A 16,020-nucleotide genomic window follows, 5' to 3' on the forward strand; every position below is an offset into this window, starting at 1 on the left:
TAAAATATGATTATATTTGTGAGTACAACATAATCCAACCTTTTCAGTCAGTTAAGTTATAAACCTAATGAATAATTAATTCTCCTGGAAAAACAGCCACAGTTTTTAGATGAAGTCTAAACCTTTTAGCCATCTCTAATGGGCATGAGTATTATGTAATGGGGTTTTTTCCCCTCTTTCCTTCAGAATAAAATCTATTCCCTTTTTCTGTGGACCTTTGTACAGCAACATAATCCTAAAACAGAGAGCATTACTTGTTGACATTATAACCCTTAAGATTTGTAAGTAGCTTACAAAAAAGCTTCCTGGTTTGACCTGTATTTTTATATTTGTTCTTTTCTTGCTGCCAAGACATTTAACGCCAAGGCCACAGGTGAAGGAATAAGACTAAGTATATCTAAAACTGTCTAATATGCAATAAAAATACACCTAAACACGTGAATTTCATGCAAATTCCAATTGAAACTATATTAAGATCTGCTTGTCCTTTAAAGATGTGGTAGCGCTAGTGATAAGCATATATTAACTTTCACAGTGCACTTTTTTCAGCTTTCCTTCATGGCATTTGCTGCAGGAACAGTCTTGTATTATGTTTTTATTCTCGTCATATATTTTTAAAATTATACGTTGTTCTAAGAAAAGTTTGCATTATGTTGCATTAGTTACCCAGTGTCAATGCCACAGTTTTCTGTAAACAGGCCCACAGCTAAATTGTGAAAACCTGGGTTGACAACCCACAATGTAACTTTGTCATGTTAAGAGAAGAGAAGCTGTTAGGTTCAGACAAGCCAAATAATGGGGAAGATGTCCCGGGACTGTTGAACTTGTTTTACTTGTTTTCTAATTGCAGGCCACCAGAAAGATGTATAAAAGTCATCTTATCTCTGGGGTAAAAGAAAGGGAGATTTCAAAGTCAAAAAGACGCGCTTAAGCCTAAACCTAGTTTTCAGTGGGACGAAGGAAGTGCACTTTTTACCTGGCCACATGGCAAATTCTTTCTTTGACCAGTTTCTCCATGAATGAACTCTCAGATGACAGACTACCTTTTATTTTCACAAACATGTTGAGCTTTTCTAATTATTCGCAATATTTGAATTTCACTTATTTACATGGTATTTATCGCAAAGTGAATTTCACTTTTATCTGGCCAAAAAAGTTACATGATGCTTTTATTGTGAAACAGTGTCATGTCCAATGTTCCCTCTAATTTTTCACGTGTCTGAGCGAACACACAAACTCCCTGAGCGGACACTTGGACCACTGTGAGCAACAGCAGACGTCTGCACTGTGGTCACGCCATGCTGTGTAAAATGTTGATTAAAACAGAATGCAACTGTTTCCATATTCTATTCACAATACACAGAAAACTGAGGAAATGTAACATTTTAAGGAAAAGTAAGGGAGGTAGTTTTGAATTTGAAAAAATAAAAATGGTCTCAAAAAAGAGTTGTGTTTATGACTGTGTATTGTGTAACTGAAATATGCATGGTCTTTCTTAAAAAAGAAGCCATCTGGATGGGAGCATATTTTGCTCTAAAGCCTATGTAGCTTTTAGCATTGATGGTGCGTTTCCACATGTGCAAGCTACTAGCTCCATGGGCACTAATGCACCCTCATACCACGAGAGATGTAGGCTTTTGACCTGAGTCTTGATAACAAAATTTGTTAGTGAACTGTGTTGAGAAACAGCAGTTTCTAAAACTATTGCTGAACCCGTGAGGTGATTCATTCATGTTAGAAAATCTTTAGATGTTTTCTTTTACCTGCAGCCCTGGAAAGACCAAATCGTCTTGGGAGAAAGTAAAAAGTACAAAAAAAATACTTCAACCCATTAAGAAGGCTTACTTATCTTAGCCTAATCTTATAGGCTATATGGTCAACAAGTACAGGCTTAATGCCCTCTGCTATGTTGCTGCACAAAGGTCTAAAGAACAATAAAATGTTCTGCAGTGAGGTCACAAAAGTGAAGAATTAAATTTTCTTGGCCTGAGTCTCGCATCGACATGAGAAAAACTGGGAGCCTCTTACTATTTGTCCACTTGTTGCAGGATCTTGCATGACCCTCTCAACCTTCTTATCTGTGACACCTTATGGGGAATCCTGTTGAAGGCGATTTGTAGCAGGGGTCAGTGCCTCAGGAGGTCAGCCCTAAGTTTGTGTATGTAAGTAAAGTTTATTTTTGTAGCACTTCTCAGGACAGAGAACAGTTGCAAAGTGCTTTACAGAGGTAAATGGATTAAATCCAGACCCATGCCAAGGGCAAAGGGTGCAAAGAGATATTGGTAAGCTGTTCCATAGTTTTGGAGCTAAGGCAGAATCCCCTTTAGTTGGAATCATAAAAAGGGCCCTATCTGAGGACACCATAACCTGGCTCTTAGGGGCAGAACAGTTCCATAATGTAGGAAGGGGCCCATAAAACTAAGAACCAGGATTTTAAAATGAACTCGAAACATCACAGGAAGCCAGTTTAAAAATGTCAAATGTGGGGTAATTTTCAGAGACTTGTTACAGCAGGATTTCGCACAGACTGGAGGTGTTTAATAAATGTTTTAGTCAGACAAGAAAACAGTGCATCACAATGGTCCAAGTGAGAGGAGATGAAGGCACAGACAGCATCTCCACTTTACTTTTTGAAACAATAGTTATGCTGTAACTGATAACTGATCTGTAATAAAATGGTTATTGTAAGCTGAGTATGATTTAAGCATGCAGTTAATAATTAAAATGACAGATTAGTATGCCACATACATGTGCCGTTCAATGAATCCTAGGTCTATAAAATGGGTGAAAAAAATCATTTTAAATGATTTTTTTTAAACGTAGCATCTTCAAACTGTCCCCTCAAACTCCCTTAGAGATAAGTCTTAGAGATAAGTCTTAGAGATAAGTCTTAGAGATAAGTCTTAGAGATAAGTCTTAGAGATAAGTGCCAGGCCCTGAAGTCTGGCCGTGTTACATCCTCCAATTCATTTTCTGCCGTTTAGCCAAATAGATAAGAGGAAACAGAGGAAACGAAAACTGTCGTTTTAAGTAACACACAGGAAATTCAAAACAAACTCAAACCTTTAGTTTAGTTTAGTAAATTGGAATAACCGGATGAAGAAACAAAGGCAGCACAAGTCGCGCATTTTTACAGCCGATATTTTCCTCACACTTTACAGCAGCAAAGTGAGCGCTTACTCCCGCCGTTTATCTCCTAAGGCATTTATAAACTTTCCTTCACCTCCGTGCATTTACGCAACTGTTTAGATTTGTCTTTACTGAGCATCTTCGCTTCCATGTAAACGCCGCAAGATGGCGCTGCAGAGTTGCAATTTTCTTGTTAAGAGAGAGAGAGAGAAAACCCAGCCACTTACAGGATGAGGCGCCCGGTCAGCGTCGCAGGAAAGAACCGTTTATCATAAGCACTGAAATGAAATCTGTGGGTTAATAAGGCAACAGTGGTGGTTTTGATTGGTGGTTTTCTATATGAAGGTTTTGTGTTACCGCTGATATTAAACTTCTTTAGATAATTATTAAGTTTGGCCACAGAGTGGTGGCGCTTGCCTCTCAAATGACTGCCATAAATAACAGGAAAGCTTTAGAATAATTTGTGCTGTTTACATTATTTTTGAGAAATGTTTCCAATTTAAGCGCAACAATAGAGATTAAATCCCATTAATATTACTAGTTATTGAAAACTTTTTTTAAACGTAAGAACTCGTGATTTTCATGAACAATTAAAGTAACTGAAATCATTTTGGCGGCTCAAGCAAACTGACCAATTTAATTGAATTCAAAGGGATTTATTGGTATAAACAGTTCCCCTCACGTTTTTATTTTTCTTTAAATTAAGCCAAGCCTCTGTGGAAAAGCAGCATGGAAACCACAGACACAAATCCATAACCAAACGAACTACTGAGATGGAGAGTCCTGATCCGATCTGCTCAATAAAAGCCTCGGAATAGCCTTGTGCATATGAAACTATGCTTGTTCTCGTAAATGCTTACATTTCCCCCAGGAGCTGTGGGTCACACTGAAACGCTGAAATTCAGTGTTGTGACATAGTGTCGATCACATCATGATTAGTAACAGCGAGCTTTGAATGATACCGGGCGCATCATAAACACGCATGATGATGCAGGATATTGCACACAACTTTATGGGAGTTTATTCGAATCTTGATTCGTGCGTTACTCAGAACTGCTACATCGTCCCGATCCAGATCTTATCCCCCCACGGAAACACGGACACCGTCCTTATTGGCGCTCCTGCATACCGGTGCAGCTATTGGGTGTCAATCTCACGCAAAAAGAGGGGGGAACAGAGAGAGAGAGAGGTGTGTGCACGGGATGCTGTGATGTCTGGTCGCCACTGAGAGGATGCTATCGATCAGGCGTGCAAATGCTTCCTTCTCCGCTTTGATAAGCATGGTCGTGTGCGCGTTTAGACTCTTTCTGCTCCTCGTAAACAAATTGGACAAGGTAGGTGTTGCCAAATCCCCGAAGTTTCCCAATGTGACGATTTCCCCCCTGGTTCATATAGACTGCAGCGATTTGTTGACCTTTTTCTTTTCACGCGCACAGGTAATGTGAGCGGGGACCGCACTGGGTCATTAATGCAAAACTCCTCAGCGCTGTTCGGGATGGTGAGCCACTGCCAGACCCCTGCTTTCACCGACTTCACTGGCTTGACGCTCTCCGTGTACGGCAGCAAGGGAGACATCTGTGCGCGACGAGCAGGGAACGGCTTTGGATCGCAGATTTGCCGGAGCCCTCATGACACCCCGACTCACATGAACTGCGCCAGCCCGAAGCGACTCTCCGCGTCCGAGGAAAAAGCGCGTCTGTCAGGCAAAACTGCGCGCTTGTGCTTCTCTCTCCCACCGGTGCAAGGTAGGCTCTGTCGGCACTCCTGCTGCTGAGCATGGAGGATGTTGCAAAGTCCTTTAACTGAGTGGATTCGCCAGTTGAAGGAAATTGAAATGTTTTTCATCTCTTTATTTAAAACAAACGTTATGGCACATTCAGCCAGACAGTTTGACCAGTTAGCAGTTCTGGTTATTTGAGAGTGATTTAAAAAGCCATCATCTGAATGAATATTGCTTCCACATGGCTTCTAAAGAGCGTCCTTTGATATAGCTGCACTTTGGTGTAAAGAGCATTGTTTGCAGTTGTGCGTTAGGCCTTTTAATTAAACTCAGACCTCCTTTGGGTGCTGGCCAATTCATAAACAGTCTATCAAAGACTCCTGTGAAGGGATATAGAAAGCTGCCAAGCAAATGTGCACTTCCTATGTGTGTTAACAGGGAATAGTTTAGTTCAGTGTCACATTGGCTTATCTAACAATAGGAAAACTCTTTCTTGGACAGCTGCAACCGTCTATTTTGTCTCAATTTGAGAAAAATATTAGGGCTTTTAGTTAACTAAGTAGACGTGCTTAAATTGCTAAAATATTCTTATATGAGTCCTTTGGTGCCTGTTGGTTAAAAAAAAATCAAGAAGCAGGGCTGGGAGTTTATCGGTGAAGGGAAAATCTTTAAAGCAAAAATGACATAGATGAAAGTGGAATATAAATAGTATACAGAGTGGAAACTGTGTTTTTAGTCTGTGCTATCCTGTTTAGACAGTGTTGTTGTGAGTGGGTGGAGGTAATTACAGCCCCGTCCTAAATTCTGATTAGACTGAACAGACTTTTATATTAGCAATCACCCTTGCAGCAAGAAGAGGATCAACGGATTTGATTATTGTTTCTTGGTCCTAAACACAAACCATATGTCTGCTGAATGTGTCTCGGCATTTATGAGTTCTCTCAGAGCACAGTTGTGCCCTCAGCCCTCCATCCCCAGCATCCCGAACCAGAATGAATTGTCTCATTGTCTTTTCAGCGCTTTTGAACTCGCTTCCCGTAAATTGTGGGAATGCAAGATGTGTTATGTGTTTGTAGTTCACGTTATGCAGATTAACACTGAGGCCGACGCATTCTTTCTGTTTTTTTGGCCTGAATGTATAAAACAATTGAGTGAAATTTTAATAAGGTCATCATTTTTATGGCAAGCAAAACTTCATCCAGCAAGAGTTTCCTTAAGCACGCACTGATTCAGCGACATTATATTTTATTGTAGCATTCAGGAATACAAAGTTTAATTGCGTTTAATGTGAACTCTAATGTTTCTAGCCTGCACAAATATGTGCTGCATTACAGGCATTTTTACAGTGTTTTATAGTCAGTCTTGGTGAGCATGGAGTATGAAAATGATCTCAGTACTCATCAGTCTTTTGTATAATGCCTCATTTCAGCCCGGTCATATTACATACTCCCATTTGGGGACAGAGCTGGAATTAAGGCTGCATTCTCAACCATTACTTTAGATTTATTCTGAAAGGGATCTCAGAACAAACAGTGCCTGTAATATTTCTCCTAATGGAAGTGAGACAGCGGAGGAAGACTTAACTCAGATAGGAGATTCCCGACCTTTTCCGTGAACCCTGTAATTGCAAAAAGTGAGGTATTACTCAGTGATAACAGCGATTCAAATGTAGGTGGTGGTGTTTCATCTAATCCTTGGAGGAAAGCTGTCACGCACTACAAGATGTTTGCATTTGGAACTGCTTTGCTGGTTTTCTAATTGCTCCCAAACTGCAAAAACCATGCTCTCTGCCAGTTTTTCTTCATTGTGTTCGATTGTTTGCATAAGTGTTTACAAGTGTAAAACCACTGACTTGAATGAGAGTCGGTGAATGAGAGAGCATTCGACAATACATATATATTTATTTATAGAAACGATAGAAAAGCACCATTTTCTCTATTTTTCTTTGCACCAAGTCAAATAACACTTAAATCTGTGCATTACTTCAGACAGTGTGCTTATTTTTTCCGTCCTCTTTGTGAGTTTAACGGTGGCTAATCACTCTAACACTGCAGGTCAACTGTGCTATAAATATTAGTGCCCACCAGCAAAGAAAATATTAAGTCTGCAAGGAAACCAGCTGAATATCAGCTTGAATGAATTGTCTACTCTAGCATCATTTGATATCTTACTGAAGTTTCTCCTGGCCAGAACGATGCTGCTGAGTCTGAGCTTATTTAAGGAAATGTTTGAGTCTGAAGAGTGTGCTGGTGTCCCACACTGCTGCTCTCAGATAATGCACAGGATGTCTCTAAAGAGATGAGTAATCAACATTTGAGCTTGTATGTTTTTGTGCCACATTATCATGTGACTAGCACCGGTGTACCAGTATAAGCACATAAACTCACCAACCTCCATAGCATCGATCTTATATATTGTAAACAGACACTGTGTGAGCCTACACTGCGTGCACACATCCGCTGATATCCTCAGACACTATTTTTATGGGGAAGTGGCATTGGTATCAATGTGAAATTCCCTCAGACTGACTTGGTTTCCTGTGTTTTCCCCCAGACGTCAGACTGTGGGGCGATAATCTGACTGTTATGAGAAACAACCAACCATTACAGTGCTGCTTTCAGCCTGTGAAGTGTAATACACTTAATGACAGCTTCCCAGTAGCCCGTGAATAATTTCAGTTGTAAGTGCAAAGTCTTTATTGTGAGAAAAGCAGCGGTTCCAAGCAAACTGTGTGAATTGTTACCCGTGTGGTGTCAAATGTATCTGAAAAACAGAAGAAAAGCTTGTCAGAGTCGCCTTTTCTTAAAAAGTCAGACAAATCAGAGTAATTAAATGTCCCAAAATATCCTTCTCATTCATCAAAACCCAGTGTTCAGCCAAGCCTAAGAGGAAACTGGTGATTACATAAAAATATCAGTATTCCAATACTTTCCGTTGGCTAGATTCTGAGTATAGGCTTTCATCTAAATCATTAGATTTGTGTCACATCAAAATGTTTATATATCTATAATTCTGGGAGAATATTTGTTTCAGCTGTTTCAAGGGGTTTTAAATTTCTTAAACTACCTGTGACTTGAGGCTTAAAATGCCTTTAAGCGTATTTGATGTATGCCCAGACAATATGATTTATTTTGCTTGGATTTCACTGTTTCTGGGGGGAGAGTTCAGTTGTGTTATTGCTGAACTGTTTTGGTTTAATGCTGAAAGGTTAAGAAAATCGACACAAATCAGTGACTTTACATCGTGGTTTGTTAACTTGTTACCAAAAGCAGTCGATGGAGTTCATATAGTTTAGTGAAGTCGTTCATTTTTTTCTCCCCAGTATTCCAACACAAAGCTTCAGGAATGAAAAAGTGTCATAATGTCATAGTTGGTAAGGTAATTAATTCAATCTAGTCTAGACTAAAAGTCTAGAATTTAATGAAAGTTTATATATTTTTATATTTTAGAGGCTGTTAAGCAAGCTAGGAAAATTTGGTTTTACCCTAATCGGGTCACAAAAAAATCAAGGCAATAGTTAAAGAATACAAATCCTCATCTGGGTTAATATTCAGGTGTTGCAGTGTTTTGTATCATTTACTTTACAGAGTCATTTTTTGTTGCTTGCTTTTTAAACTTTTCGCCAAAACCACATTTTACTTTTTAAATAGTGAATCATTTTCATCTTTTTTTTTTCTTAAAAATAAAATTTTTTTAAGACAAGAAAGGAAAAGAAAAAAGTTCCTCTGCCGATCACTTTTCTGTTGAAAGGAGAAAAAGCTGACACGAGCACTGAAATATCAGTTTATTCAGTGCGGCTGAAGTTTGAAAGACGGCTGTGGGTCTCAGTATCGCTGTAACTCCTTTTGCCAAAAAGTAGTGGCAGTGATGAAAAGCTTATAGGCGCTTTTTCTCGAAGATATTTTGAAAGACAATCAACCCTCAGAAACGTTTTGCTGCTACCGCTGCTCTGTGACATTTGACCTTTTATTGAACGTCTTCTTCGCTTAATTTCTCTGCTGAGGCTAACCAGATAGTGAAAAACTACACAGCACATTTTTTTGGTTATGCTTTTTTTTCAGCCAGCTGTACTTTATGTGGAATGCGTCATCGTGAACGGTCTTCTCTTTGTCCGGTTGTTCTCCTTGGAAAAAATACACACGGACCTGTTTATATATAAAAAAGTAGCACAGTGATAGTAACATTCTTTTCCTGGGTTTTCTCACCGCTCGATGCATTCCCATGAGCTAAAGAGCCTCAGCCCACGTCTTTGCATACTGCATGAGCTCAGCAGTGAGTTATGGGCAAATGTGAGGGTGCTGCCTGGGAAGGGTGTTGCAGGGTGTAATATTTGCAGCATGTTCCATTGATTCATAAAGCGAAGGCCCGGTGATGATTCTGCAACGGTATTCCCGTAAACCTCTGTCTGCCTGAGACGCTGGATGCTGGGTAATGGAATAAAAGCACTTCCTGAGTCACAGCCACTAGAGAGGGAGAACGAGAGAACACCCCTTGTGTGGCATGTGCTGGGCTGAATCACCTCAGCCCAACTCGGCCTGAGATCCACGTGGTGTGTATGGAATCAGGAGGTACGACGAGAGTTGCATCAGCTGTGGTCGGATTCTGATTAGATTTGCTAAATGAGCTTGAAAAAAGCTAAAATGTGATGTTTGCTGTGCTTTTCCTTTTCTGTTGTGAGTGTCAGTAAGGTCAGATGTTCTCATTCTTATGTGACCATTGTGGTATGACTATGGCATCTCACTCTAACCAAAAGCATTCTGACTTGCATTCTGCCAAGGAATCCAAACAGTCACACAGCAAAAATATGATCTGGTTTGAGTAAGTGTCGAAATATCTCTGGAATACCAGAAGAAATTTGCCCGGGGCCTCAGCTTAATCAAGAAAAAGCTGCAACGTTGGCTCAGATATGTCATCGTAAAAGTGTATTTTTAGCACAAACCTTGCCCAAAACTTTTATGCGCTCTTGGCGGTGAGAGGAATAAGCTGCCAGGTGTCTTTGTTTTGGAGCTCAGCATAGAAAAGATAAAAAAAAGACTTTTCTCTGTTTGCCTGGACAAGCATGCCGCAGCTGACCACACGTCTATACAGTCTGCATTACTCATGCATTTTCAGACAGCAGCGACTCCTCTCGCAGAGCTCTCCGTGTATGACTTAGCACATGGGTGGGTTTTTGATTTACATCCCGGCTGTGCCACTTGCTGTTCTTGGCTCAACGCTGCTGTGTTTCATCAAAGAAAAATCCGCTCCACTCTTGACTGTGGCAGTAAAGACGACCGTCCGCCGCCGTGCTGCCTCGGCTAGAGTGCGCCTGGAAGCTTAGGGGGCACTCGCAGCTGTCAGCTAGAGAGAGAGAGACAGGAAGAGAGTAAGACATGACGGGGGAACGAAGAGGACGTAAGGACTCACTGAGCTCCCTTAACAAGTGCTCAAGACCCAAATTGTATGAGTATGAAAAGGCACTGTTTGCATCCGAGTTTTAAGAGAGGCTCCTATTTCATCTTTTTCTGCCAGAGAGTATGTCAGCAGTTTATTTATGATACATAAAAGCTTACAAAGTCTGCATCACAGCTCGGTAAACAGATCACCATTTAAACCTGCAGCAAGCGACAGATTTAAATGCGAGTCAGCCTCAACTTCTCTAAACGGTGTCTGAAATGTCCCTTTTTTACGAGGCTGGGCATGTTGGACGTTAATCAGCTAGCCAATCAAACACTGGCTTCAACCGAGTGGTCAAAAACAAATGGGCAAACATGATGTTTTAATGCCTTCATTAGAGTGGAGGAGAAGGCAGCCAAAAGGCTCGAGTTTTATCCTCTCTCTCCGTCTGTGCCAGGAAGCTGCCACGGGGCAGTGCCCAGTCAGCTCACTGCACCATTGGCTGGCGCTGCCCCAGTGGACTATGAGAGACATTATAAAGTCTAATAGTGCAGTTTATATATTTTATTAGTGCTCGTTAATCGAAGCCTAGCATTCTGGAAGAATTAGTTATTCTCTAGTCATGTGCAAAGCAATCCAGCCTGAGCACTGTATTAGCTTACCAAGATTATTAAGTGCACAGAAGAACGATGGAACGAAGGCTGCTTAGAGGAAAACTCGTGCACTGTGTCTTGTCTTAAAGTGATGTGGGTTGACATCAATCATAAACCCTGAGCGTGACGACTTATTGTTGGACTCAGATATTAACGTGTGCGTTACGTCTTGGCAGATTTTTAGTTTACGAATCGTCCTTTACAGACAGCAAACTTGCCTTGTGGTCCGGATCTACTGATTTTCATTTATTTATTTATTTTTGTATAAAATCTATTTTGAAACACAAATCTTTGGATAGAAATTTATGATGGCATACGTATCTCTTACACGCGCAACAACTGATGATTAGTGTCAGCAGGGTGGCGCAGATAGACTGGTGCTTCTTTGTTATTGGTGAGTCTGGACAGGCATGGTTGTGCATGCTGGGAGGAAGAGGAGGATTTTGGGAAAGCGATGCTGCTGTCTTGTTCAGGTTAAGGCTTTTAAGTCCAAGTTGCAGGGAACTGGGAGACTCGCCAGACCGACTCTGGATGTTAATAAAGTTTAGCGGCTCCATGCCAGCACTGTGATCTGCAACGCTTAGGGTTATTTTTACAGACTTTTTACAGACAATTATATTTGAAAGAGAAGGCTGTTTTTCAGTGGGCTAATATCAGTGCAAGGAGATAATGTGTGTGATAAGAAGATGCAATTTCCCATGATGTGGTGTTGCAGAGGGATTTTTTTTTTATGCGTGGGAATATCTTTTGCATGAGAACTTCCCCTGCAGTACTGAAAACACTATATTACACTTTTTGCTTGTAATATTTTAATAGTGGTTTGTTAAACGCGAACATTTAACGCTAACTGTTCATGCATTTCTCCACTTAGCTTCTCACCCTAAAAGTTATCAAAGTACAACAAGGATCCGGCATTTTGTGGGGAAGAACGGGGATACAGATCCAACATTTCGGATACCAGTGCAGATGCCTTGGCTTTTTATTGATCTGACACCAGTGTAGAAATTCTCATTCATAATCAGATTTTTTCTGCAAGGAAACCTCATTTTAAACACTGTTTTGTTACTTTTTATAAGAAAAGGTAGCAAATCAATGAATAGATATATAGAAACAGTGGATTAGTGTTAATAAGTAATATTACAAGTGAAAAACAGTAAAAAGTATTTACATTAGTGCGTTTGAGTGTTTCCTGTATGTTTACTGCTGTCTCTGCTCTCACTTTCACCTTCGGTGCACCTCCTCACACACAGCAGATAAGACACAGGTGAGAGTGAAGATAATGTTCAGTGTGTTATGGATTATATTACCGTAACTGCACTAAAAGCTCCCCAACATAAGCAGACAAGTCTGTCTGTGGAGGTCTTCATGGTTTTTTGTGAACTCACATTTAGCTGCAAACAAGTAAAGAAAAAGTCGTTGCAAGTGAAAAATAAATCTGGGTAGATGAAGTTTTCAAGTTTAAGTCTTCTTTATTTACACGATGACATGGGGAGGACGGAGCGCTTCACAGATATATGACAGCTTGAACAAAGAGGCCGAACAGCGTAGCTATTCTGCTGTTCTTCACTGCTGAATAAAAATACCATCCAATCGTCTGATATTTGTTCTGTTAGCTTGAGTTTAATAGATTGGCTCCGTACACTAGATCAGCCTTTTGTTACCAATTCCCGATCTGACTTTCTGAGTCATAATTGGACCGATGTCTGATCCACTTATCAGATCAGTGCATCTCTTTGGAAGAGTGAGCACAGCTGATTTATATTCCTCGTGGTTTTTTCCTCTTTTTTTTGTTTAGCATAACCAAGCGTTGCTTATTTGCTCTCCTCTTTTTACCTGACACGTCAAGGTCTATGTTTGCCTGACTAGTTGCCAAGCCAGGAGTTGAAGACATTTAAAGCTACTCTGACTTATAGCTGCTGTACTGATGTACTGATGTCATTGTCTTCTAGGCATCTCAGCCTGATTTTACCCTCTAGACACAAAAACCACATCTCACAGATGTGCTGGCTGCTCTGTCCACAAGTTTCCACTGGAAACAGTAGAGACATCTGCTATCTTCTGGCTTCTGTGTCTTTTAGTTTAGTTGTTAGTTTTAAATTCCATTTTAAGGAATATGAGCAATTTTCTTTCTGTTTTTTAATATTATTTGATGAAATTCTGAATAGGAAAAACAGCTTTCCGCAAGCATCGTCGAAGACATCGAGTTCTACCTTTTGATTTATTGCTGCCAAGATTAAGAGTAGGGCTCCTTTTCTCCGTTTGTAGAAAGTGTGTTAAATGGGTCCACATTGCACTGAGTAATACCTTCAGTATGCACTCTTCATTAACATGCTTAACATTCCCCCCAAGACCCAGAAGTCAGCTCCTATAATACACTGCTTAACACAAACATCATGTCGTACACTTATGATCTCTTATGGGGCTCGTTGTTGGCCGTTTCAGGAGCGAGCTGATTTGTGCGTTTGTAAGTGTGTGTTTGTAAGTGTGTTAATGCCGGAGTCCAAGCGAAGCTACACGATGGACAAGTTGAACTCTGAACATGAAAGTTGAACTTGAAAAGTTAATAAAATATGCACTTTTTGCCAGCTAACTGGAGCAGAGATCCATTTGAAAACTCTAGTCGAGAGGTTAGTACACTGTGGTCCAAAATGTGTTCTTTTTGTTTGGCTTGAGGATGAAGTCTGTTGCAACACTGGTCATGTTGAATGTTTCCCAAACAGGACACACAACTTAGTTTTTAAAAATAAGAAATGTTAATACTTGGCAAAATAAATGCTGAGCCAGTGCTAATTTTTCAGCAAGTGTATCAATCACCAAAAAGATGTTATGATCGTGTAATACTTTAGGACAGGGGATGGTTTTGTGCATTTCCAAAGACTGGATGTGATTATAAACTTTCCTTTAGAAATCCACGTGTTGATGCATTTAAAGAGACCTATTATGCTAAATTACATCCTTGTATTTTTATTTTTGAGTAACTCTGCATGATTTACAGGTATAGTTGTCTACTGTCTGCAACAAGCTATATAAACGAAAAGCATAATAGATAATAATGATGTGCTGGTGGCCAGCTGTTCTGAAAAGGAAGGTTAATAGGAACCAGCTCCTAACCATCCAACTGGCTTGACATGTGCGTCTTTTCTCCTGGTGTTTAGCTTTAAACCTTTACGACAAAGCCAAAGCCCATCAAGAAGAGCTTCATTCACCTTGAAATCGATACGCTGAGATGCTTGGATCCACATAGACAAGACACTTGGAAATTCCCATGGCTACAGTAACCAAAAAAAGCTTCCCATTGCAGGAAATGTTTCTTATATATCACCCGGGATTTTAGGCAAGAATATTTAGGATGAGTAGCTGGCTTTTTCCCCAGAATGTCCTCACCAAAGCTGAGTCAGAGATTTACTGAACTGATAGAGTGAGTGAAGAAAGGAGAGAAGAGCAAGATTTTTCCAGTCTCTTCTTTCTGTTTATCTAACTTTTGCCCTTAAAAAGTCAGCTCACAGCACATGTTGGCTAATACCGATAAAAAGCCTAATCAGGCACTTTCAGCTCGTATCGGCTCTTCATCTAATAGGCTTGTGTTTGAGAGTTGAAATGAATTAGGCAGCGTCAGAGCCATGACAGCCAGGTGCTGAGCACTTGGCCCAGTGTCCTGCAGCCTGAGCCAATTGGAAAATGCTTTGCAGAATTTATCTGCACCCTTCTCCCTTGACAAATTATTTTATTGTTCCTACACAGTTGGTTTTCATTTAGTCTTTTGGCTAATGATCGGCTGAGAGCATGTGCACCATTGTTGTTCCTTTCCCTCAACTTTTCTTCAACATGGATACTCTGACTGGAAGCGTGCACGTCTGATAGCACACTTTCATGACACATAGAAGGTAGAATGTACACAGATTGGGCAACTGTTGCATACACTGTATGTCCCGAGTGTCTATAAACCTGGGAAATCTTTCCCAAGGAATAACTTCTTCTGATCTCCCCTCAGTGAGCTCCAAACCTCACTGCAAAACCTTTAATCACATTATTCAGTGTTTCATGTACCACGACTAGCAGATATGCTCTGTGAGGGCGGCAGATGTGAGAGATAGGTTGGAGCTCGCCTCACGTCCGAGCCCTGCACTTTGCATGACCTGAGCTCAGTACATCAGGACTGGGCCGCTAATCTTTTACAAATGCTCCGAGTCTCCATGACCGGGCCCTCGCAGAGATGGCTTAGTCAAAACATCCCCGCTGCTCCCGAGCACAACCTCGGCCTCTAGCTTAATTCAAACACTGATTAACTAACAAATACCTGCTGCTTGTTCCATGGCATTACACAGCCCGGTGCGCTCCGCTCGGCTCCATGGAGTTTGACAGTGTGTTTGCTGTTCTGCAGAGGAACACAGAGACCTACTGTGCAACAGGCTTTTCAGGATTTGTACGTAAAATGATACAGGACTTGAAAAATCGCTAACTAACAATTTACACTGACAACCATAAACGGAACAGCCAAGATTTTAACTGTTTGGCTTGAATTGTGATTAAGGTCGTTGGCGGTTGCGTCATCAGTGTTTCCTGCCAGTAGATGAAAGAAAAAGAGCATTTTTAATCAGATGATACAGGTAGAAGTGATAATCATAAATCATGGCCTTTTGTTGAGAATCAGATTTCATTGTAGTAACCACCAACAACTCCCCAACCCCTCACACTTCCCAAGTTTCTAAGAAAGTCTTAGTTTTCCTGCCAAGCGCACTTCCCATTGAAATAAATAGAACTACTTGTGCTATAACTCGGCATCATTGAGAAACTGCTCTGTTTTTATGAGTATTTAAAACGACATTGTTACAGAATGTATTGTGAAATGAAACTAAATATGTGTGGTTTTCTCAGTAATTGTATGTGATAAACGATTCAAGTTTATTGCTCATTCATTTCTATGCAGCTGTGGCCAGGCCGAGGCTATTGCTAACATTGGGGTGGCACTAAAACTGATGTCTCATCAATTATTTTCAGTTTTCTGTGTGGGGATTTTTCCGTAAGCCAAATCGTCAAATTTGCAGACATGGCTGCAAAAAAGTGGAACAGTTTTGTAGTCATTTGTATTGTTGATAAAGCTGTGTTTAAATAGGTGGTTGCACTGAAAATGTGGCCATGTGC

The 16,020-nt window shown here is 40.5% G+C and overlaps 1 protein-coding gene across 3 annotated transcripts in view; it reads left to right on the plus strand.

Moving 5' to 3' along the window:
* The first annotated feature begins 4,203 nt into the window (after positions 1–4,203).
* The window catches only part of glis1b (GLIS family zinc finger 1b), a 75,983-nt gene continuing 64,166 nt past the window's right edge, over positions 4,204–16,020 (plus strand). For all 3 annotated transcript variants that reach the window (XM_005747512.1, XM_005747513.1, XM_005747514.1), the window contains exons 1-2: positions 4,204–4,463; positions 4,566–4,874. In XM_005747512.1, coding sequence (XP_005747569.1) covers positions 4,598–4,874 — 277 coding nt within the window. In that variant the 5' untranslated portion in view covers positions 4,204–4,463; positions 4,566–4,597. The remainder of the gene's footprint in view (positions 4,464–4,565; positions 4,875–16,020) is intronic.

Source organism: Pundamilia nyererei, unplaced genomic scaffold (assembly GCF_000239375.1).
Source record: "Pundamilia nyererei isolate P.nyererei 1_Seehausen unplaced genomic scaffold, PunNye1.0 scaffold00199, whole genome shotgun sequence".
Taxonomy (NCBI): domain Eukaryota; kingdom Metazoa; phylum Chordata; class Actinopteri; order Cichliformes; family Cichlidae; genus Pundamilia; species Pundamilia nyererei.